This window comes from Sapajus apella, unplaced genomic scaffold, assembly GCF_009761245.1.
Source record: "Sapajus apella isolate SASKATOON/1434 unplaced genomic scaffold, GSC_monkey_1.0 scaffold65, whole genome shotgun sequence".
NCBI classification, from domain to species: domain Eukaryota; kingdom Metazoa; phylum Chordata; class Mammalia; order Primates; family Cebidae; genus Sapajus; species Sapajus apella.
Window position 1 is genome coordinate 68,307 of NW_022437005.1, and position 26,278 is coordinate 94,584.

The following is a 26,278-nucleotide window of genomic DNA, read 5'->3' on the forward strand; positions in this document are numbered from 1 at the left end:
CTGGCCTCTAGTGATCCTCCTGCCTCAGCTCTCAAAATAATGGGATTACAGGGAGGAGACACCACCTCAGCTCAACATCTGTATTTTTAATAAGTCACTGGAAATGATTCTGATAAGCAGCCAAACTGACAACCATTGAACTAGCATAACCCTGATCTCCAAATCTGACAAACATGTATTTCATAAAGGGAAAAGTATAAATTAGTATTACTTTCAAAAGTATAAATTTAAATATAAAATGTAAATATTAAACTATTAAATATTTTAATAATATAAATAAATAAAAAGAAAAATATAAATATTTATAAGCAATATAATATTACACATATTATATATAAACATTGGCATTAAGACTAACAGTATATTCAAATAACAATAATATAATTAAGTAATTCTATTCAGGGATCAAAATAATAGTTCAATTATGAGATAATTTAAAATATTGAAATATCTAAGAAGTAAACTGATTATCTTCATAGATGCTGCTAAGCATTTATAAAGTTCATTATTCATTTCTCTAAAATTTTAAATAGAATATAAACAAGAAATTGCAAAACAGAATAAAAAATATCTACCTCAAAGACATCGTACTATGATTCTTGGTTAAACATTAGAATTATTTAAAGTCAAGAAAATGTTGAAGATGCCTGTTTTACTATCATTTTTAATAATTTTTGGAAGTACTAAACAACATAATTCATTATTCATTCTTTAAGCTAATGAATATTTATTGAAAGATTATTGTGTGACAGAATAAGAAGTACATATAGAAAAAGTGTGTGTGTGTGTGTGTGTGTGTGTGTGTGTGTGTGTGTGTAGAAGTATATATATGTAACAAAGGAAGAGGTAAAATAGCCATCATTTGTTGATGAGTTTATTGTTCACTTTCTGGTTTTCAAGCTGTGGTCTATGGAGGGCATGTGGGACTTGTGGAGGAGCTGTTCTTGGGGCTACCAGAGAGAGGAAATCCAGCAGGTAGGACAGTGAGCCTATCCCTCACTATGCCTCTCCACTCCACTCAAAACGGAGTTTTGGTCCATTTTCCTCCACCTTACATATTTAAGTAATCAAAAATTTATTAGACATAAAAAGAGATTTAATAAAGACCAGTTTTTTAATTCATACAGTAAAATTAATAATCAATTATAAACAGTAAGAGAATATACTAGGGAAGCAATATTACTGCTAAATATAAGCAAAAATAGCAAACACCTAGGGAATAAACTTATTTTCAAAATGTTTGGAACCTACTGAAAGAAAACTATAAAACTTTTATGAAAGACTTAACAGAAGACATTAAAAAAAATACCATATCCTTGAAGGGAAAATCTTGCTATTGTAATTATATTAATTCTTCCCCAAATGAATATGTAAATTGAACGCAAGCTTAATAGGCAGGGTAGTGGTGGGTGGGTAGACACTAAAAGTCCAGAAACAGACGCAACATTGCAAACTCATTTGTATGTAAGAAGAATATATCAGATCAAGTGAGAAAAGGATTAATTATTTCATAACTAGTGTAATAATTGGTTGGGTGTATAAGGGAAGAAGTTACATTCCCACTTCACCTATTACATCTAGGTAAATTACACCTAGATAAATTGCAAATACATTTGAGATTGATATGGAAAAAAACAAAAACCACCACCATCACCACAAAAAAAACTTTCAAAATAAATGAGTGCATGAATAAGAGAATTGATGAAAAATATCAAATGAGTAAACTAAAATTACTGAGACAATTCAAATACAAAATGCACTTGTGTATGTTCCCAGGGAGAACCCTGTTAGGGATGTCAGACTGTAGCTCCCTTGATATGCACAATGCTGCTTTTCTAGTGTGTCACACTTATGACCAAACCCTGCTCAGTTCTACAACCTGTGTTGGCCTCCCATCTTTTCTAGGTGAATTCACCTCACCCTGGCAGAATGTCCTCTGGGTGGGAGGGGTCCTGCAAGCTGACTCAGTGCCACCCTGGTCACGAAAAATGGGCACTCTTTCCTGTTGGAGGTGAGGCAGCCTGCTCCCAAGCCAACCACCTGCCACAGCTGTTTGCCCTTCAGGCTTCTCAAGCCTGATTCTGACAGTAGTCTATCTTGTCCTAATACCCCAGAGAATCAGAGAAAACACCCACAGAAACCTGAAGGGAAAAGATTCAACAAAATGAAACAGTTAAACTTCTGTACATAGAAAACAAGGTTAACAAAGGTAAAAGTCAAAGAACACAATTGAAAAGAGTTATTCCCAATATATATGACAACATGTTAGTATTCTTAAAGACTCTCACAAACAAACAAAACAAAAAATCCCAATTTAGGAAATGAGACAAGTCTTGACAGGCAAAACTGTACAGCCAGGATAGTGTGACATTTCTCAACCATTTGTCATTGTCACACCACCCCTATGAAATGTTTATTTTTATTTATATACATATATATATATAAAACCTACAAGCATATATATAGATGTATATGTATATGTATATATGTAGTATGTAGGTATACCTGCATAAAGGTATTACCCCTCCCACAAGAACCAATTTTTGCCTTTTTTGGGGCAACATCGCCCCTGTGGAGAATGCATAGGATAGCAGTCGCCTGTAGAGGAAGATAGATGGAAGCCAGAGGGGACACAGAGGGACTTCCCAAGGCTGTTCATAATTGTTTCTTTATCCTAATGCAGTTACACATGTGTGTATTCACTTTATGAAAATTTATAGAGCTCTATATTTACGATGTTTCCTTTTCTGTGTGTATGTTATAGTTCAATAAAATTTTACATTAAAAAGTAGATCCACTACACAAACAGATATTTGGGATACATATTATACACACACACACACACACACACACACACGCACACATATATATGTATATACCTAAAATGGTATCCCCATGTCTTAATCATTCTTTGATTATTAATGGGGCAGAGTATTTTCCATAGACTTATTGGCCATATATATACACTGTATATATGATTATTAATAATCAAAAGAATGATTAAGACATTGAGATATTCTTTATCTCTAATTGACAAAAGTTTAAAAATAATATCCAGTAGTTTCAAAGAAGTGAAGAGCACTCTCATACCACTGATAAATTAGAGAGCAATTTGAAAAGATATGAAAAGCAGCCATTTAACTTAGTAATCTATTTTGAGAAATTTTGTCTTAAAAAATTGATTTAAATTTGAATAAAGTATTTAAATAAATATATTCAAGAATAATCATTGCAGTGAGGCTAATGATAAAATGATAACAAGTACGTTTCTAACATTAAGAAATTGATTAAACATACTTGGCGGGTCTCTTTAGCATAGTATTATTTAGCCATTTGAAATTATAATGAAGTTCTTTAGCACCATGGTCAAGAACATAAGCTCTGGGATTAAGTCGCTCAAACTCAAATCCTAGTTCCTCCTGTCGACCTAAAGAAAGAAACTGAGGCGTAATTAACATAGAGAGTTTATTTGGGCCAATGTTAAAAACAGCTTCCCAAGACACACTTCCAAGTTGCCTTGGGGAGTGCTCCCTCCTGCCTTTGCCAGGAGCAGGTTTTTAAAGGCAAAGCGGAACAAGGAGTGGGCTGATACAAAGTTGCCTGATGGGAATTGTCACTAATGTAAAGAAATAACATTGGTTAATAATTGGCTATACATTGTTGAACTATAGGTTATTAACTATAGGGTGTCCAACATATTGTTCTTAATCATTAGAGAATCTGTAAAGCCCTCCTCCCAACCATTTATTTTCCTAACAAATTATCTGCTATCATTTAATTTAAATTAACAAGGCTCTTCCTGTGTTTATTTCTCAAAAATATGTAGCTAGGTCTAGGAAATGTAGTTTTGTTAACCTGAGCTTTTGAAGAAGGGAGCAGCCTAAATATGCAAAATGTCTAAAGTATATTTTAAATTAATATAGTCTTGTGGCATTTTGTTTTAAGAATGAGTAGTTTCTAACAAAAATTGCTCTCACGTAGAGATCTTATATTCTTTTAAATTTTTGATTAACATATTTTTGTGTAAATCAATATAACAAACATGTTTTCAAGCAGTAGAATTGATTAAATTAGCAATAAACATCCCCACTGCAATTAGTTAATGGACACAGCAAAACCTTTCTTTATGAACAGTACCAATTCCTCTCAAACCAAATTATTATAGATTCTGATTAATGATATTTTATTGCATTTCTCTCAAGCCTCTTAATTTTCCTTTAAGAATATGTGTCAGGAGAAGGGGACTCTCAAAGGAATTGTTTGGGCGGAGAAAAATGAAAGTGTATTTTGGTTTCTGAAAGCCTTTTAGCACTTTCCTGAGACCTAGTAGAGTTCTGACAGTGTAACTGTCCATCTCCCTGCCATGATAGAAATTACAGCACAGCTCAATTTCAACTAGCAGGCATATTTCTGCAACCATAAAATTCAGTCCTATAGGTTCAACAAAGCCAAGCACAATTCAACAAGATATGACAGCATTTTTACGGAAGTATAATATTTGCCAGCAAGGTGGTATCTGGGATGATCAATGTTAAACTCATAGAATTTCAGAATTTGTAGATCTACCACCTTCGTCCTTCCCACACAAATACCATAAGATGAGACACATGAAGCCCCAGAGATTTTTAATGACTTGTGAATCAATGTTCCCACAGTCTGTAGGTTGAGTAGACTAGACATCAGTTCTCTTCAGTCCCACTGAAGAGGCGCTTGTACTACCCCATACTGCTCACAGCAAAACCCAGGAACCATCAAGCTCAGAGGTCACTAAACCAATTCAGCTGCCCCTGTTTTGTACACTTCCAAATAACTGGAATAACAAATATAAGAGTAAGGCTTTGTGACCAATGAATATTATATGAAATTCAAATTTCAGTGTCCATAAATCTTCATTGGAACACAACCACACCCATTGTTTTGTATATTGTCTATAACTGCTTAGACTTTACAATAGTAGAATTGAATAGTTGCAACAAAAACCATATGGCCTGCAAAGCCCAAACCATTTATTCTCTAACCATTTACTCTCTATCAAAAGTTTGCTGATCTAGACAAATACATAACATCACAATGATTTGGAGAAAATAAATCCTCTAGATTTAATAGCAGTGAACCACATTTCCAAATCTCAGTTCACATCAGCCAAACACCAAGCTCCTTCCTTTGGACTAAGAAACTCTCATTACAGCTAAATATACTAAGAATACAAACTTCACTGACATCAGCACCTGTGTATATCTTTTAAGGCCACTGATATCAACTTGAAGGATACTAAGAACATCATCAATGTCTGCCCCTAATTTCTCATATTCAGGCAATTATCTTTGGGAAGAGGAGCACTGAAGGTGGCAAAAGAACCATGTGACAGAAATGTAATACTAATCCATTTATTCTGTACTTTTCCTGATAATGCAAAAGAATTAGATCTGGTAGTACAATGGAAGTCACTTCTGATCAGCTTGATACGTGTTTCTTGTCATAGACAGGACATAACCTAAATATGTGACCTGACTTTTTACCTAATGTTAACTAGCCCAGAGTTGAAAAGACTTAAGTTGCAGAGTCTAGCAGTTTATTCAGACTTTCCCTATTTTTCTTCTACCTATTTTATGTTTCTATCATCATCCATGAGGGTAAAGATGTGCATATCCCTCTGAACTAGTCACAGGATCCCCTGTATAATTTGAGTTTATTTTAGTGAGCCCAGAAGGAGTACAATAAACTCTTCCAATGACAAGCTAGAGCTAAAAGACCGCAAAGGTGCCTATGTCTTAATCATATCATATACTATTTCCAGACTTAATTATCTGCCATTTAGTCAAAGTAAAATACACAAGGAGTAATGAAATCACAGAACTGAGGTTCAGCAAGGTCCCTAGTGTTTAGTCTAACTTACTTTTATAAAAGAGCAAACCAAAGTCTGGAAAGTCTCAGTAACTTTCCCAAGGTCACATCGTTAATGAATGGAAAGGCCATGTGTATCACAAACTCAGGAGTGCAAGGATTATTCAAGTTCCTTTTTTTTATTACCAAGTTAATGTTGGCCCCAATCCCCAATTTGGATTTCTACTGTTAGTCCATATTGGGGCTCCCATTCTTCAAGATGGAGCAAAGCTTTTAGGTTATTATGCAGCTCCCAAACATCAGGGCTGTCTCCTGGTTCTTGTTCCCATGACCACTCTGGTCAACACTGTTGGCCCACTGTTTAACTGAATAGAAACCCTGTGGCCCAGCAACCTAGTGTCTCTGTCAGATGTTGGAGGCCAAGCCTGTGGTAAACATAGAGACTCCAGTATCTAGCACTGAAGCCATGTTCTTGCGACTTGCAACTGTCCCCAGGCAGCTACCATCAAGAGATATGAATGGATCTGTTGACCCCAGTCTTGATTAAATCCTGTTTACCCTCTCTGCTTCATATACCCTGATTCCTCTCCTGAGTGCTCCTAATGTAATTCCTTCAACCTGTGTAAAGACTGGAAGGAAATAATATCTGCTTTGGACTTTGTATCATGAACCTCTCTATAAGTAAAAGACTAAACTGAACCTGGTTACTTACTAAACATGGAAGCGGGGGAAATAAAAGCTTTTCAAGGAGAACATGCATACATTAATATTTCAACAAATCTTTATGTATTTAAGAACATACAGATGGTTAGCACCCCTTGGGGGAGCAGCTGCCAAAATTTTCTGCTTTGGAAAAAGCCATAGAACTGTGATGAGGTGTTTTATCTCTGGAGTCAGACATGCTAATATGAATCTTGGCTCTAAATTTACTGTGTGATCTTGGAACCTCCAAGGAGTACTGAGGGTAAACTAAACTCTCAAGTTTTGGCGTCCTCATCTATAAAATGAAGACAGTAATAGTATCAACCTAAAAAAATTGGATGACAATTAATTGAGATAAGGCTTAAAATATTTCAGTATATTAGGTTGGCATATTGTTAAGTAGATGGTCTGCACTTATCAGTTCTGTCTCCTTTAAGTAGTGTCACGTTGGTACCTGTTTCCTCACTAGTAAAACAAAGAAACAGTTGCTCACCTGTGTAGGCGTGAGGATTAGAGAGGATATAGAGTATGAGGATTAAATTAAGCAACCATGTACATTGGTACATTAAGCAACTCATTACACATTATTTACAAAAATAAATAAAACTTTAAAAAAAGAAAATTGAGACCAGGAGGTGAGACAGAAGGTATCATTCTATTTAGAAAGTCTTGTCTCATCAGAATTATTTGATGTGAAAGACCATCATAATTATATGCCTGTGCCCCACTTAAGGCTTTTATTTACCTCTGATCTAATATTTACTAATGCTTCAACCTGCCAAAAGGTGATGAGTGGTTTGTTTAAAATGAAGGCCTGGGTGAATGGGCCGTTGAAAGTTATTTCTGCCATTTTTCTAGACTTCATCAGGATGGAGGGTCTCTTAACCCAGCAGCAGTGGCCTATGTTCAGTGTAACTGTATGACCTAGACCCATTTCAAATACCACATCTGGCTTCTTCCGGACTATCTCGGAATGTTGGCCAGAAAAACAAAGTCACTCAAGAAGCAATATCGCTCCATAACCTCCATTAGACGGGACAGAAGTAGATCAAGGAAGACAGGAGAGTACCCCAAATGCTTTTGAAGGATGAGCTCCAAGGTGGAATTCTTTAGGCAGAATGTGAATGCTAGCTTTAATGCAAGAATTACAAGTTCAAGCAAAATGGCACAGATGTGAACTGATAGCTCTGACTGACAGTTTGAAGGGCAAGATGGGACAGCTGTCAGGTCCCCATAATAAACAACAGCCTGCTCTTAGGTCAAGTCTAAGGAATGGTTTACGAACAGGGCATTTTGGACCAAAAGTGGCTATAGTCACAATCTGGAAAATAGTCTTCACATGGGCTACAGAAGAATTGGTAGTTGTGAAACAGGCTTGTTAATAACACCCACGCTCTTTGCTATTAATCAATGTCAACATATAGGCCAGTAATCTCTGACTAAAGAGTACGAGCCAGTCAGTATCAATAAAAATTCAGTAGACATGCATATAGTCCATAAATAGAACATTGGCACTTTATCTTGAATCTAATTTTTGATTTGACTGATGGCAGCGAATGTGGTGCTTGGTACATGAAAAAACTACTTAGAGAGCTGACGAGGAAACTTCCAGTTTGTGTTTATTATTTTATTCATAAGGTAGATTTTGAGTATAATGCTGGATAAATGAACCACCAGGACAAAAATAAGATTCATTACATGCATAACAGCAATTTGGAGATCTACTGTCAATAGCCAATTTATGGCTGCTACTGACTTTCAGAGACTAAAATGTCACAGAGAGAAACAACAAAAAAAAACTATTGTGGATTTATTTGTACCTTCAGCTAGCATTATAACTGTGCTTTCTTAGGACTTAAAAATTGCCCATATTTATATACCAAAGACAAAATGTATTTAATTTCTAGAAATACCCAAGTACTTGGACCACCAACTGGGAGTTGACAGCTTTACTCAATCAGGGTATGGCCTGAACGAATGTTTGTAGGAAGCAAAGCTTCTAGTGACTACTTTATTTCCCCAAACTCTTCCTATATTCTTCTTTTTTGAATATGAAGAGCAGGAAGAGAAAAGCAGCACTTGACTAAAAGGAAGATTTTTCATTATTCCTTTAAAAACCTACCTCACCCTAGACCAGTCCAATCTGACTTTCAAAGGCATGGCTTCCAGAAGTAGAAGTGGTGAAAGATCTGCAGCCATCCTGGGAATCTTTCAAGCTTGTTTATAAAATCTGAGCTAAGAACACTAAACAGAGAAACTTCATGAAAATGAACTTTGGGAATTATTGTTTTCTATATAAATGAAAGTAAGCCCCTAGATGCAAAACTGCTCTTAACTTGCAACTCAGCTGTGAGGCATCTGGTCATAGAAATTGGTCTTGCATCTAGGGGCTAAAAATCACTTTGCCAACCACATGCCCACTGGAAATCCTGAAAAAGGACTGTGTCTGGGGACCTCAAACCTCAGATGGATACCTGCATTCCCTTTTTTCTCTCTCTTCCCTTGCTTTTCTTTTTTTTTTTAAGAGATGAGATCTTGCTTTGTCACCCAGGCTGGCATGCAGTGGTGTAATCATAGCTCACTGCAGCCTCAACCTCAACCTCCTAAGCTGAATCCTCTTACCTCAGCCTCCCAAATAGCTAGGACTACAGGTGTGTACCACCATGCCCAGCTACTTTATTTTTTATTTATCTGTTTAGAGATGGACTTCTCACTGTATTGGCCAGGCTGGTCTCAGACTCCTGACTTTAAGTGATCCTCCTCCCTCAGCCTCCCAAAGTGTTGGCATTATAGGTGTGAGCAACTGTGCCTAGCCTCCTCCCTCTCTTTAAGCCAGGTCTAATGGAAAAGACCTTGTAGTGAGCAATTTCTCAAAATGGTCTTAGACACACCCACTCCTCATGAGTTATGACTGTTTTATTACATGATAACACATCTCATATTATCCTAACAACTTTTAGTGATGCCACTGTTGTAGATAAACTCCTGAGATAGCAGGTTTTGGAAAGAGTAAAGGTGGAGAAACACACCATGGAGAGGCGTCATGAACTTCTGCTCATGCACTTCTGGGTGACTGAACTAGTTGTCACCTGGCCCTCTGGGCAGGAAAGGGGAACTATATCAAGTTGGCAAAGTTTGGGCACCCTGTCTTTACTAGAAGACTTCTCTAGAAATTAATGTCTTTAAGCTAGTATTCACTGCCTAGTCACCTTGTTGCCTTGTCACTGCATGGCCTTTTGATCTTCCTCTCTGTGTCTTCTCCTACACTAAGCTCAGCCCTGTCTTCGTTATTCATCAAAGTACCCCTCATAACTCTACAAGTACCTACTATGTGTCAGCCCTGTGGTTGCCAAGACAAAAATCTATGACACCATCACAGAATGTCTGATACTTTGATCATCTGTGATACTCTTGTCAGTATCTATGGAAGTCATGGGATCTCACACACAGTGTCTGCATTCCAAGGACTTTCTGTACTAGAGAAGATTGCCCTGGGAACATTCTCAGTTCAACATAATAAGTGCTATAATCATCATATGATAGATGTTATTCAATCTCAGAAGAGAAAAATGACCAATTTTCCCAGGGGAAGCTGAGAAATGCATCAGAAAAAAGATGAGGGGCAAAAAGATGATTTCGTGGGAAGGAAATAGCATGAGTAACATTGGGAAAGCGTAAAATGGCATTTCTCTCAATCCCTCTTCAAGCTTCCAGGAAAGGTAGTGAGAGGCTACACAGCTGGTAATGGAAGAGTTAAAGCCAGAACCTAAGTCTCCTTATGCCCAGGCTGTTGGCCTTTTCACTGCCTGTTCTGGGAACCATTCCCACTGGGAAGAAGTCTCTTTTAGGTAAAAGCAAATCTGGCAAATGATATGCCCATGTTTTATTCTTAAATTTCAGTTTCTCTTTCTGTTCTATAATATACCTGTGATAATACAAAGTTTGAAATTACAATTTAAACTTTTAACATTTCACCAAATCTTGAGTCAGACTGACTACTAGAATACTCGTTTTACTATGCCTTCTAACAACTTTGGGGATAAGTAAACTCCAGTTTGAAAAGAAAGGCCCTTCAAACAGTGTGACCTCTCGTGAAGGGCAAAGATCACCAAGTGTCCTCTTCAACATGACATGCAATACAAATCTTAGAACTGACCATTTAATACCTTCTTACCATTTAGCCAAGTAAGAAAATTAATTTACCAATTTAAATAAATTCTTACATCATATAGTAAACTAAGTTGATCCTTAGGCTGAAGAAAGTATGTTTATAGCAGCCCTAAACATGCTAACAATCCTTCTATAACTTAAATCTGAGCAACAGTGCCCACGCTCTATGTGTGCAAATTACAACGTCTCTCCACTTGCACATTTTTCTGTTCTCTGTTATATCATTTAGAAAGCCCTGCTCAATAAAAACACGAGGCAAGACACATGTATAATTTTAAATTTTCTAATAGCCAATTTAGTAAGTAAAAAACAGGCAAAATCAATGTAATTATACATTTTATTTAACACAATATATGTAGATTATTGCCATTTAAATGTGTAATCAGTGTAAAAAATATCAGGCCGGGCATGATGGCACATGCCTGTAATCTGAGCACTTTGGAGGCCAAGGTGGGTGGATTGCCTAAGCTCAGGAGTTCTAGACCACCATGGACAACACAGTGAAATGGTGTCTCTACTAAAATACAAAAAAATTAGCTGGGCATGGCAATGTGCACCTGTTTTCCCTGCTACTCAGGAGGCTGAGGCAGAAATGTTTGAACCCAAGAGATGGAGGTTGCAGTGAGCCGAGATAATGCCATTGCACTCCAGCCTTGACAACAGAGTGAGACTCCTTCTCAAAAAAAAAAAAAAAGTGCTATTTTACATTCTTTTTGTTGCTGTACTAAGGCTTCAGAAAATGATACCTATTTTACACTTACAGCACATGTTAATAAAGACATTAAATTTCCATTAATTAATATGAAATGTAATGCTATCAAAAAATAAATTTGCAGTTGGTGAAACACATTTTACTATGCTTTAGCTTTACATTTTAAGTGACTTAAAATTAAATACAATTTGAAATTCAGTTTCTCAATTGCAGTAACCACATGTGGCTGGTGGCTACCATGTTGAACTGTGCAGACACAGAAGTTCACGTGACAGCAAACAGAAAATATGGAGAGCATCAACATTTCCTGTAACAAACCATGAGGGGATTATGTTTAGGGAGGGATCAAAGGGCAAGCATATAAGAGATTGTAAAAAGGTAAAAACATGAACTTTGGAGTTAGACTAGATTATCTCTGTGGCTTTTTATTGGTAACCTCTTAGGCCTCAGTTTTCTTATCTGTGGAGTAAAAATACCTGCATTATTGGGCTTCTAAGATTAAATGATAGAACCTAAATAATGGGCTTAACACAGTATCTAGTACATTCCAAAGGTTCAATGAATTATAACTAGTTTTACTGGTATCTGTGGAAGTCATGGGATCTGTTTTGCATTTAGATGTAGGGAAACTGATGGGTTATAATTTAATTACTTGTGAGATGTAGAGTAAAAAGACAGAAGAATTGTGATATTCTTTGTAAATTTTATTTATGGAATGGTGAAAAGTGTACCAGTGGTAAGTACACAGCTCAATGGATTTTCACAAAGCAAACATAACTATGTAACAAATGCAGAAATAGAACATTCAGAGACTCTAAAAACCCTCCTCATGCTCCTAACAAAAGTAACCACTATCCTGACTTCTAACCCTATAGATTTGTTTTGTCCATTTGCAAACTTTATGTAAACTAAATCATATAGCCTGTACTTTTTTAGATGTCTGACTTCTTTCACTAAACAATAGATTTGTCAGATTTATCCACAATGTTGTGTGGAGCAGCAGTTCATTCTTTCTTATTGCTGTATTAAATTCCACTATACAAATATCCCATATTGTAATTACCCACTCTACAATATTTGAATATTTGGGTTGTTTCTAAATTGGGGCAATGGCAAATATTCCTGCTACAAGCACTCTTGTATAGGTCTTCTTTTGGTGATGTGTATGTACTGGAATTTGAGTTTTCAATCTTGGCCTTGTTGAAAAGAGAAGGCTTACTCCTCACAATTTTATGTGCAGGCACTTTGGATAAGCACGAGGAGTTGGAGGACCTTGTGGCTAAGTTCCTGAATGTGGAAGCAGCTATGGTCTTTGGGATGGGATTTGCAACTAACTCAATGAATATCCCTGCGTTAGTTGGAAAGGTGAGAAGTTTGTTAACATAATTGTCTTCTACTCTATTACTCCTAAGAATTGTAACTCTGAGCAGGTCCTTGTTAGAAGTATGGCTGAGAAGGTTCTTTTCTCAGGAGAAAGTGATTAGATATTGGTATTTTTGAATAAGTATGCCAGGTTAGTCCAGCAAATCTTATCATGATATTTGATCATAAGATTTGACAGTTTAACAAAGTAGTCATAATTTTGGGCTCCTGAATTCCCACGCAACTTACTATAGCAAATATTTATTAAGCATTTGGACAAAATATTTTTCCTATGTTACTCATTTAGTTTTTCATTCAATAAACCAATTATTGAGAATCTACTATGTCCTCATATAAGAGAAGATATAAGACATACAAAGATGAACAAGTCCTGTGCCTTTTAAATTTATGTAGTTTATAGTCTAATGGGGAAAACTATATACTGGATAAAACAGGGCAAACAGAAGAGGCATGGTCACACATGAGGAAGGACAAAGAGCTGCCCAAAACCCTTCCTGAGAAAGTCTGCAGTGTCTGCGCAAAAATGGTGAGAGGAGAACAGAATTTTCACAGATAAGTAAGTTTAATTACTTAGGGCAAAAAGAGGGAGGAGCATGTATAAAATACATAGATTTGGAAGAACCAGAATATAAAATGGTGGTCGAAAAATGACCAGAGATGAAAGCAGGTGCCTAATGGCAATAAACCATATAGTGAAAATCATGCTGGTGTTTGAAATTGTTCCTCAGAAAAAAATGGGAAGTTGGCTAGTTCATTGCCAAGTAAGCAAGTACATTAATCAGATTTATGCCTTTGAAAATCTATCTCATCACAGCTACATGCAGTGCATGGTCTTAGACTGGATTTTGCATTGAACAACATCAAAGGAATGATAACATCTATAAAAAGTATTAAGACATCATTAGAAAAGTTGGGGAAATTTAAATTTGAACTGTCTATCAAATGATAGTATTGTAAAAACATTGAACTTCTTGGATGTGATCACTGAAATGTGATTTTCGTAGGAGAATGTCCTGTTCTTAGGCATGGTGAAATAGGAGGCTTACAAATAATTCTCAAATGTTCCACCAGAAAAAAATACAAATATGCATATATAGAGAGTACAAATATATGGGAATTATTGTGGCTTTTACCTAGAAAAAAATCAAAACATGCTATGTGTGAAACTACAGAAATATAAAGGGGAACTCAAAGATTCTGGAAGGCCACCAAAGACAAAGGTCCTGCATAATTTGCCTGCATTTTCGGTATGCTCAGTTTTACAAGTTAGAAATGTTTAATTAAAAAGGAAAAATAATTTTACAAAGAGTAATATGTAAGCAGTACGTTAGACTGACTTTATCCACATACCTCAGACTAAATTGCCATGCATACTTTTCCAAGTTTTTGACTATAAACAGTGATGTTTTTGTCTACATGGGATGTTAATACAGTGGAAAATGAGAACCAGAAGTAAGAGCTTGAATTGTCCTGCACAAAAGACCCTTGCCTTTCAGTAGAAATAATTGAGATGCCTCTATAAGTTCATAACTCACCCAAAAATCCACCAATCTACCTGGTGCTTGACAAAGATCTTGGATGAACTTCTCTACTGAAAACTATATGTAAATGTAGCAATGAACATGTAATCTCTTAAAACAATTCCCGTCTCCATCAGCTAACTGCTATACATGATTTTATCCATATAGACACCAGGTTAAACTCTTGGCCTTTTAAAATTAAAGTGAGTTTTAGAAATCTGTGTTATAGGTTTTAGAGTGTCTTCCTGTCCCCACAAGTTGTTTTTCCTTTGTTTTATTTACTGGCTTGTGTTTTGTGTGCTTGCTTTCTGCACAGGGATGCCTCATTTTAAGTGATGAGTTAAACCACACATCGCTTGTGCTTGGGGCCCGACTCTCAGGTGCAACCATAAGAACCTTCAAACACAACAGTGAGTATCAATGTCTTACTCAACATGTACAGGCTTAGAAGAAAGTAAAGATTATTGATGAGGCTTTGTTCTGTTCTTCAAGCTGACAACATAGCCTCAAGAAACACAATTATGTTTACATTCACTACTGGCTTGTTAACCTCTGGTGACCCAGAACAAATGGTTGAAGTGCATTTAACAACCAGATTGTTAAGTATAACTCAAACACATTAATGCCACTGTTAGTGGTTTTTCAATGTGGCCTCTGAAGACATGATTGATCTCTTAGGACTGCCACTTAATTATCAGAAGTGTTATAACTCTTCCCTTTCTACAGCTCTGCTTGGGAAGGTTTGAAGACTTAAGTTTTGTGTTACAGTCAGGTTAAAAAAAAAAAAAAAAAAAAAAAAAAGAGCCTGTTTCTTATTAGAATACCTACTTTGCCCACCCACAGATGCTCAGATCCCCACCCAACAAAACCATCTACTCAACTTCATTGAAATGTCCTTTCAGGCTCTGGTTTGTGTGGCTGGGTGGTGAGATGCAGGCAGAAGGCTATTTTTTTTTTTTAGAGACTTGATACGGTAGCACGGAAATTATCGGGAAACACTTTGAAGGAGGTGGATGGTGGTGGACACCTGAGATCTCATATCTAACTCTGCTCCTGACTTACTGTGTCACTTTGTATAAATCCTTTCATCTTTCTTGCATTCAATTTCCTCATCTGTAAAACGAGGTGTTTAACTCTGTGATAGGTAAAGATCCTCCTAGTTGAAAGGTTCTGATTCTAATTTGTTATTGTGATTGGAAATTGTGATTCCCTTCTTTCTGTGTATGTGTGCATGCACACACACATGCATACATGTGTACACACATGAATTTTTCTTTTTCTTCCTTACTACCTTTCTCTCCTGCATTCCTTTCCCCTTCACTTTTCCCTGTTCCTCTTTCCTAGCTCTCCCCTCCATCCTCCAAGGAGGTAACAAAAGTTTGAAGTGAGGAGAAGAAGGCTGATGGAGAACTGAGGAAGAATTGTTTCAGTTCTGTACTGCCCACCTCACAGCAATCTCAAACCAAAGAACAGTTGTCCCATGGGGGAGGAAAGAAAATGCATGGGAGTATTCTCAAGTGAACTCCCTTGTCTAACTCATAGATTGTTCAAATGAAAAATCTATGGCTCTCACTGAGTGAGGTGAGGTCTGGCTATGCCTTACTGAGCCACTTTCAGTAGCTATGTGAGAGTGAACACTCAGGGTGAAGTTCAGGACCAGACCATTCAGAAGAGCCAGACTCTGGGCCCCTCAGATTTACAGCATGGCTATAACATCTAGCTTAATGTCATTCAAAATACATTGACCTCATTTGTCCATTTTGCATCACTCAATTTCAGCTTTAGACTTTGATAAGCCATGTTAAATTCTTTCAGTTCTGCCTGATATATCATGGATTGTCACGTTTAGACTCAAATCATTTTGGCAGGGCTGGGAATTCATGTTTGGAGTAGACGGCCTTCAAGGGCTCCAAGTAAGTTTATTAAGAGACTACAAGGAATGCCTCTGGTATTAGCACAAGTGTGCTGTGCCCCTTGATTCTTCCACATGGCAGATGATTGCTGATCAAAGGCTCTGTCTACTTGGCAGAGGATAAAGGGGACAGCTAGGCAGTCACTCAACTGTAGTTCCATACATGTATGTAGTTAAATGTGATAATCTCTGGCCGGGCGCGGGGGCTCAAGCCTGTAACCCCAGCACTTTGGGAGGCCGAGGCGGGTGGATCACAAGGTCAAGAGATCGAGACCATCCTGGTCAACATGGTGAAACCCCGTCTCTACTAAAAATACAAAAAATTAGCTGGGCATGGTGGCGCGTGCCTGTAATCCCAGCTACTCAGGAGGCTGAGGCAGGAGAATTGCCTGAACCCAGGAGGCGGAGGTTGCGGTGAGCCGAGATCGCGCCATTGCACTCCAGCCTGGGTAACAAGAGCGAAACTTCGTCTCAAAAAAAAAAAAAATGTGATAATCTCACTTCTAGAGAGAGACATAGTCAGGTTGTTACCTCTTTGGAACAGACCAACATTATCATCATCAACGTAAACCTCTTATTTCTTCATTCTACTGTGTCAGTGTTTATAATGCTAGCTGCCCAAGAGTGGCATCTAGGGAACATCTATAAAAGATCAATGACTGTGGTCACCTCCAGATCAAGTCAGTCCAAATGTCTGCCATATGGATAGGTAAACATACATGCATATATAAATAACCAGCTGGGAGACTAAGCACACACTTCATTAATTATTGACCAAGCATTCCCTATTCTCCAGCTGAAGGCTTTTAGGGTAGAAATCCTCCAAGATAACCATCATTTGTTTGGGGCTAAGACATTTGCATTTTTTCCAGAGTTCCCCAGATGATTATAATGCATACTGAGATATACAAGACCTAGAATCTTATTTTTGAACATACTTCAATCTAAGCTGTCCCCAGACCTTGCCAGTGTGCCCTCGGATATATCACCAGACTTCTGCCATATTAATTATCCTCACTCATCCTCTCTCTACTCTTTCACACTATTGATTGAACATTGGCAAAAAAAAAAAAAAAAAATGCAGAGAATGTGTTCCAAGCCAAAATGTATTAAGCATTTATTGAGTATCTATTCTGATTCAGGCACTGTGTTAGTCCTTTGAAAGATTATAAAAATGATAAGTAATATCTTAGCTATCTGAGGGCTTGGAATCTAGTTGGAAAGAGAGATATGTATGCAAATTACTGTATAAAATGCAAAGGGCCGTGATGACATCAAGCAGGGGTTAAGAGTATAGGCTTTGGCTGCAGTGCTTTCTCACACCCACTAAAATAGCTAAAATTAAAAAGATGACAACACCAAATGTTAGCAAGGATATGGAGCCACTAGAACGCTCACCCATTGCCTACGGAGTGTAAAATGGTATAACTTTTTGGAAAGTTATTTGGCAAAGTTTCACAAAGCTAAACATACCCCTATACTATGACCCTATACCTAGGCATCTACCCAAGAGGAATCAAAGTATATATCCACTAAAAGGCTTGTACAAGAATGCTCATAGCATCTTTATTCATAATAGCCAAAATCTGGAAACAATTTGAATGTCTACCAACAGCAGAGTAGAAAAAAACTGTTACTTATTTATACAACAGAACACTCCTCTACAATAAAAAAAAAAAAAAAAAAAAAACAATAAGCTACTGCTATACATAACATGGCTGATTCTCAAGAAAATTTTTTTTTATTATTTTGAGTGAAATAAACCAGATAGAAAAGTGTACACATACTGGGCGAGTTCATTTATAGTAAATTCAAAAACAGACCAAACTAATTTAGGATAATAGAAATCACAACAATGCTTGTCTCTGGTTTGGAGGGAGGGAATTGGTGAGAAGAGGCATAAAAGAACTTTGTGGGGCCATATTTTGATGGGGTGATGGTTACATTCTTATTTAAGTTCATTGAATTGTACACTTAATATCTGTTAAGTTCAATGAATTGTACACTTAATATCTGTATGTTTCCCTGTAACTAAATTTAATCTAACAATATTATCACCATACAACATATATAAAATTAAAACGATTGCTTCAATATTTTAAAACAGAGTACTGTCTTTGACCCACATACTTGTGTCCTCATTCTATAGCTTATTAGACTGTGAGGCTGTGGTCCTAGACATGCTACTTTTTGGATCTCAGTTTTCCTATTTCAAAAATGAGGATAACTATGATGCATAAATAATACTATTGTTGGAAAAGGGATATAAGTGCCTAGCACAATGCCTGGCAAGAGAAACTACTCAATTATTTGTAGTTGCTACGGTATTACTAGTATTAGCCTCATCATTGTCGTCATCAATGTCACCAAGGGACAGTAGAAAACATCATAGAAAAATAAAGAGTCTATTTCTTCTTGGGAATTGCATGAAATGGATGACATTAGCAGAAGATGCTGAAAAATTAAGATCATTCTAATCAGGGAAGAAGAAAGGACTATTTCAAGCAAAAAACGAATCTGGAGTGTGCAGAGAGCAGCAGGACTTTCCGTGTGACCCGAACGTGGGGCTGAACTACTGAAGCAGAGGCTGAAAGAGAAGACGTTGGCCAGTTACTATACAAAAATTAAGATGTATACACAAGCTAAGAATATATGTACTTCAAAAGGCAACAAAAGCCTCCTGGGAGTTCTGCTTCTTACCATGCTGCTCCCTGGATGAAATGGTTTTTCTCAAAACATTTAGTTGCCTTCTCTTATGTCTAGTAGAGATGAAAACAGAGACACAAGTTTAAGTTAAAGCTTTGCACAGCATTGGATGAAAAAAACACACAATAATTCTGAAGATCATCTGTCTCTAAAGCAGTGTTCTTTTAGGATTTCTCTATTCTTCCTTTTTTTGTTTTGTTTTTGTTCTTCCACTTGCTATTGCTTGGAAGTCATCTGCGAGGAGCGGATGGACCGTGTGTGTCTCCAGATATGATATCCTAAAAAGCCTTTGACATTGTTTATATGGGATGCAGGTTAGAGCAGTGAATCTTATCACTAGACAGCCCCAAATTAGGAATGTTCTATTTTTAAAAAAAGGAACTGTATTCCCTAAACATGTCAATATCATAAGAGACAGTGAAAGGCTGAGGAAATGGCCCGGATTGAAGGATATGAAAGAACAGTATCAACCAAGTGCAATGGCGGGTCCTAGACTAGATTCCAAAAGAGACAGGGAAATGCATAAAGGAAATTACTAGGCCAATTTGAAAAATTGGAAGATGCGTGGTAAATTAGATAATATTAGATAAGAATCATGTACCAACATTAAAAATACTGAAGTGGATCATTTCACCATGGTCCAAGGGCAGACAACTTATGACCTGTGGGCTAAGAACACTTTTACATATTTAAAGCGTTGGATAAAGAACAAAGACTATGCAACAGAGACTGTATATGGTCCACAAGGTCTAAAATAATACTATCTAGTATTTTATAGAACAAAACTTGCTGAATCTTGCTGGAATCATATAAGAATATCCCACTCTTAGAGGGAAGAATACCCTATTCTTAAAGAAGACACACTGAATTATTTAGGAATAAAGACCATGATATATGCAACTTAGTCTTAATTAAGGGAAAAAATTATATGTGTGTGTACAAACACATGTAAACACAGATGGACAAACATAGCTATAAATATGCAAGATGAGAAGAATAAGGAAATGGGGTAAAGTGTTAATAGGTGAATCTAGGTAAAGGAAAGTGGGTATTCTTTGCCATACTCTTATTCTTGGAATTTTTCTGTTAACATTTCAATTATTTCCAAAAGAAATTATGCCTCAAATTCTTAACTTTTTGCTGAAATTATAATTTAAGAGTTAAATTTTTTCTCCCAATTTTACAAAGCTCTCAAAACATTCAGTAACGTATTCTTCATGCCCTCCTTGTACTTGTGAAAAATAATAGTTATTATCTCTATTTTAACAATGAATGTTAGCTGCAGTTATTTATACTAGCAACTAGCATTTATTGAGAATGTCCTCTGTGCCAGATGCTGAGCTAATGGCCTCTTATTTATTTAGCCTTGTGAAGAATTCCATGAGGTAGGGACTCCTTTACAAATGAGAAGATTCAAGCTTAGAGTTATTAACCAACTTGTCCGAGATCATACAACTGATTAATAGTGAAGCCTGGAACTGTCTGGATAAATGCTGCCCTTCCCAATTAATTAAGAATTGGGTATAGCTAAGGTCAGAGTCTCTCTTCTAATCCGTGGGAGTCTATTATACCTGAGCTGCTGTTGCTCTTTAGCTCTCTCTGGTAGGAAAAATAATGTTCACCCCTCAAAGATGTCCATGCCCTCATCCCCAGAACCTGTGAACCTTCTGTTGCCTGGCAAAGGGAATTCCAGCTGCAGATGGAATCCAGGCTGCACAACAGCTAACCTTAAAATAAAGAGACAATCCACACAGGTCCAGTGCAATCATAGGGTTGTTAAATGTGGAAAAGAGAAGCAAAAGAGTGAGGTGCAGGGTAATGCAAGGTGAGAAAGACTTCAAGAGCCCTTGCTGGCTTTGAAGATGAAAGAAGGCCACAAGCTAAGGAATGCAAGAAGTATTTCCCTAGAAGCTGGAAAAAACAAGGACATGGATTCTCCCCTAGGGCCTCCAGACAGAAATACAGCCCTGCCAATATCCTGATTTTCACCCAGTCAAACCCATTTCAGACTTCTGACCTCTAGAACAGTAAGATAAGTTTGTGTTGTCGTAAAGTCACTAAGTTTATTCTAATTTCTTATAGCAGCAATAGGAAACCACTAGGCTTTCACTCACAGGTGCAAAAAGTCCTTGTTCCTACCCACCCGCATGTTTATACAACTTTGAAGCATGAGCATATTCTGCTGCTGATGTATTTACATCACAAAAACAGCCCCCTTGAGAGCAGAAGTATTTGCATCAGATGCTGCTGGCTCTGTTTCCTGCTCTGCTTTTCCCAGGATAATAGCAACTGCTTCAGTATGTGGTGATGCCCTAATCCTTGCTATGCATCCACACAGATAGAATACAGAGATTGTGTAGGATCTGCAGGACCTCTGGGTATATGACACATACAACCAGTCCAGATAGAAGTGAATAACTTGTGAGACAGGTTTTAAGAATTGCCACCTGCACCAGAGCATCTTTAAACACTGGGATTGTGGAATTTCATGCAACTCTAAACTTGTTCTGCTCTCATGGACTGTCCTCTGCTTCACATCCTCTCCTTACACCTTAACAATACTCTTCTGTTGGAGGGGAGGTTTTTTTTTTTTTTTTTTTTTTTTTTGTAGTACCAGGGGAAATGGACATCCTTAGTTATTTAAGACAATTATAAATGAATCAGAATTCTGAGCCCTTGAATTTTTGAATTCTCTGTAGGAAAAATATACCTAAGGTATATTTAAACCCACTCAGACCATCATAATAAACTTTTAAGCCGTATGAATAGGCTTGACCATTAACTCCAAAGCTATTTATTATTTCTCTCTCTCCATTTCTCACAAAGTCAGAATGAATATCTGAGAAGACTACATAGAAGGAAACTTCTGCAAGGGAGCAAAACCAAAACACCCAAAGTCTATTTCCTAAAAAACAGGAAAAGACACAGAGATGCATTTTTAATGATGCCAAATTCAAAACTGAGTACTAGAGCCAGGTGTGGTAGCTCATACCTGTAAGCCCAACTCAGTTAGCTAAGGTGGAAGGATCACTACTTGAGGCCAGGAGTTCAAGACCAGCCTGGGCAACATAGCAAGACCTCATTTCTTAAACAAAACAAAACAAAACAAACAAAAACAAAAACAAACCCTGAGTACCAGAATCTTTTATCATCATAGATTAGTTCTTCTACAATAGTAAATGTGGACAATAGCTAAGTCATAACTACTACATAATTCATTCAACATTCACTGGTATTAAGTTCTTTAGCTAATTAGTTCATCTAATTTTAACAGCAACCCAGAAACACAGTTCTTTTCATTATCCTCGTTTTTTTTTTAAAGAGAAAACTAATGCTCAAAGTGATTACATCACCTACCTAAGGAGAGACAAATGATAAATCACAGGGGTCAAAATGCAGACCGAAGTCTATTACTTTTGTCTTGATTGCTTACCCCAGTGGCAGACCCTGAGACATGGATGCAATCACAACTCACTTATTCAGAAAGTGATAGCAGGAAGCAGCAGCAGATGAGCAGGGCACAAGAAGGCAGCCAATACAGTGTATTGTCAAGCAAATGACCACAGTGGACAACAGGACCTCGATTCTATGAGAAAACTCTGGGTGCCAGGATAGGTACTTTGGTGTTATCCCCACCTGTGGACTGAGGGAGCTGTGGTATTTATCCACCAATTCCCATTTGTGACTGATTGAACACTGCTCCCTATACAGGCTGTGTTCCCACAGCCAGAAAATAAAGCTCTGAGACAAAGAATGGCCTGCATTTACATTAAGAAGCTGGGCTGAGGGGATATAGGCAGGATATGCCTTGCACTTGTTAACACTCTCAACCACCAGCTGAATCCAGCTACTTCCTGCCAGCCCATAGGAAGGACTCAGAACGCTATGGTCCCTTGTGTAAAACTCAATTCAGTGTGATGGCTAATGGAGCCCTATCCTGTCAGTAGACTCAATTTCAATTCAGAATGCTGACGTTTGGCCTCGGCATTCTTGCTGGCTAAGCACAAAGAATATCTTTTTGCATTATCTACTGTGGGCAGCTTCAGTGAAATAGCCAACTCTCAGGTTGCCCTGGTGGCATCCAGCCATTCTCCAGCCATTTCACAGCCTCAGCTTCAGAGTCATCTGCAACCAGGTGCCAACACATTTGTTCTCCAGTGTGATTCTGGCGCATTTTGAAGAAATGAGCAAATGATGAAGTTATTCTTCCCCAATATTTCTCAGGCTTTCGTGTGCCCACGAGGTACTTGGGGGGTCTTGTTAAAATGCACGCTCTGACTGAGCAGGTCTGGGTGGGGCCCTGAGATCCTACATTCTGACAAGCTCTTAGGTGCTGCTGCCGCCATGCAGAATCACACTTAGAGCAGCAAGCAGTCCTCAGGTGAGTCACAAAGACTTTCTTAAGCTAGCCTCACAGAAAAGCCGTTTCTTCAGCTAAGAGTTGCCATAAGGTCACAGGTCCAGGCAAGCCAAGAATTTGGAATGGTTTAAAAAAAAGTGGAAATAAATAACCAAATTTCTACCTAGCAGCAATTAAATGCCAAGAGGAGGAAGAACAGGAAGTCCAGTGTTTGCCAGAAAACTCAGAGCACTACCTAGTCTGCACAACAAGGACTCATGAGGTTAAGTGAAAAGTTAAACCCATAAACATGGCTTAGACTCCTTAGCAAGCCATGGTCTTTTAGAGCTCAGTGTCCAAGTTGGACTTCTAAACTGGGTTGTTTAATAAAGGCATCAATTGCCTCCCTAGCTTTTCATGATAATCAGCTGTAATGAGCCATTTACGTTTACCTGCTACTCTTATCCCCTTTTTGACAGATGAAGAAACATCTATCAGGTGGTGAAGTGACTCCTTAGATACACAGAGCTAGTAAGAGTCAGAACTGGGATTTAAACCTAGGAAGTCTAACTCCAGTGTCCTTGTTTTTAAGCATGACATGCTACCTTCTTTCCTGGCCTTTTCCACCCTGTTTGCCCCTAGATGGTAGAGTGATGAATGCAATACTTGGTAGCTTCCATCTCCCTTATACCTCTCCCAGGGCCAAGGCAGTTTTGGTTAGGTAGATGCTGCCAGCACCTGGCTGAGACCCTAACCACTGGACTCCTATACTGTTCCCTGAATTATATCTTACCTTCATGCATTGAGCACCCTCATTTGGAGATCCCATCTCAGAACTTGTCTCATTCCACAATCTCCTCCCTGAGGATCAGAAGCCTACATGTTGCATCAAGCCCAGCGCCCAAGTATATTGGACACTGTGACGCTAGTTTCTAGGCTCTACCTATCCTTCATCTCATGCCTACAAGGTCAAAAGTTGCTGCAATTACCCGCTTCTCCTGCAGGGTAAACAGACCCTGTGCCTAGCACCTGCCTCACCCATAAGCCCAACCCAGGTCATCTGCCCTCAGCTATCTTTTGCACTCTTCCAAGAAGATCCCTTTGCTTCTTTGAACTGCCTAAGGCCATGCAACAACTGTCCACATATTTAAAGAGCCATCCAGAAAACTTGAACCAAAGTCCTTGCACAATCTGCTTTATAAAACATAAAAGCACCAAATTTTCAGTGCACCAAAATGCTCCCTGTGAGCTCATGGAGAAAATACTCCATAAATGTGACTTTCAAAAAATAATTGTTTTGCTTCCCAAAACTGCTCATTGTGATGTTTTCACCCAAAGGCTAAACAAGGAGGGCAGTCCTCCCCACCACCATCTTAAAAGTAAGAATAATTTCTTTGTCATCATTCATAGCTATTTAAATACCCTCTACTTACTATTTCACATTTCAGTTGAATCTTGAAAGATTAAAACTGCACATCCAAAGGAATAAGAGGAGTGGATATACAGATGGAGAGAAAGGGCTAGAAACAGTAAAAAGTAACATTCATATTCATCATCCAACCATCTTTTCACATACAAAATGTGAGTGCCTCTGAGAGGCAGACACAAAAATATTTTTGCTGAGCAACCCACAGAGTAGGTAGCCAAAGGGTGTCTCTAAATGCAGCTGGAAGTAGTTTGTGGGGCCTTGGATGATAAAGAATAAACCACCAACCACACCAGGAGCATATGGAAAGTGGAGGCTGAGTTTCAGCCCCAATCTTCAGTCCCTGGATCCAGGGGAGAGGAGAAAGGGCGCTGAGAAATGGGCAGTGAGCGAAGATCTCACATTAGATCTAGGCTTTTGGAAAACTCAGAGCTCCACAAGAGAGGAAGGAAGAAGCCCTGGCATATGCAGCAGTGTTGCCATTCAACAGTAAGATAAAAGGAAAGCTAAATGTCTGGATTTTTTCTTCAGGAAGACACACTATGAACTATGCCCAACTTACCTTCTTGGAAGATTCTGGGTCCCTTGCTGCCTTTTGCTTTCTTTTCACAAAACTGCACCTTCAGCTTTTCCAGATCCAGGAGGCTTGCTATTATTAGGGTTTTGAATGTAAGGACAAGCACAGGCTCAGCCTGGCTACAAGCACTCGTCACCTAAGCCTCATTGTAATTTTGGACATATAGTTGGACTATTCCAAGTATTTAGTAATTCAGTAAACCAGTTAACCGTGCCGGTGGAAGACTAGGACTGTTTTATACTGGGCACCAGAATGCGGGCTCCACATTTTCATTTCTTGTAACACCGTTTGATCTCGTGAGACTTATTCACTACCACGAGAGCTGCTCTCCTAAGACATGTGTGTCCCCTTACGCCTTGATTGTAAGGCCTCCCCAGCCACGTGGAACTGTCAGTACATTCCACCTCATTTTCTTTATAAATTACCCAGTCTCAGGTGTGTCTTTATCCGCAGCGTGAAAATGGACTAATACACCACCAAACCAGCTCAATCCTCTTAGTCTGCTACAGATCAAAGGAAACATCCTTAGTGAGTCAGACTTTGTGCTGAATAACACCGAAGGCATTATTGATGCTCAAATAATGGTGATTTTTAAGTCTGTGGTGTGTCTTTATGACTTGACAACAACACTGTATAATAGCGCTGTGTGTGTGCCTAGATGGTGTTAAATTTATACCTTTATTTTAATTTCCATATCTCAGAATTTTCTTATTAAATCAACAAGAATGGGTTTGTTTGGATGGCTTTTGTTTTGGGAGTGTTTTTTTTTTTAAACACAACTTCTGGCATTCATTTTTTTCATCTGCAAAAAACAAAAATCTAATAGTTCTTCCCTACTTCTCAGAGGTGTCATGGGGATTAACAAAATGCCAGTGTACGTGCTTTAATAAGCATTATTAAAAAATCGCTTGCAGATGTGTGCATGCAGCTTGCTGAAACAGTAGAATCCCATAAGGTCTTCAGAACCTAAATCACAATGCCTTAAAT

The 26,278-nt window shown here is 37.9% G+C and overlaps 1 protein-coding gene across 1 annotated transcript in view; it reads left to right on the plus strand.

The window, feature by feature from the left end:
* Positions 1-26,278, plus strand: part of SPTLC3 (serine palmitoyltransferase long chain base subunit 3) — a 152,559-nt gene that overhangs the window by 68,306 nt on the left and 57,975 nt on the right. Inside the window, exons 5-6 of the mRNA XM_032248009.1 lie at positions 12,669-12,793; positions 14,648-14,741. Of these exons, the coding sequence (XP_032103900.1) occupies positions 12,669-12,793; positions 14,648-14,741 (219 nt within the window). The remainder of the gene's footprint in view (positions 1-12,668; positions 12,794-14,647; positions 14,742-26,278) is intronic.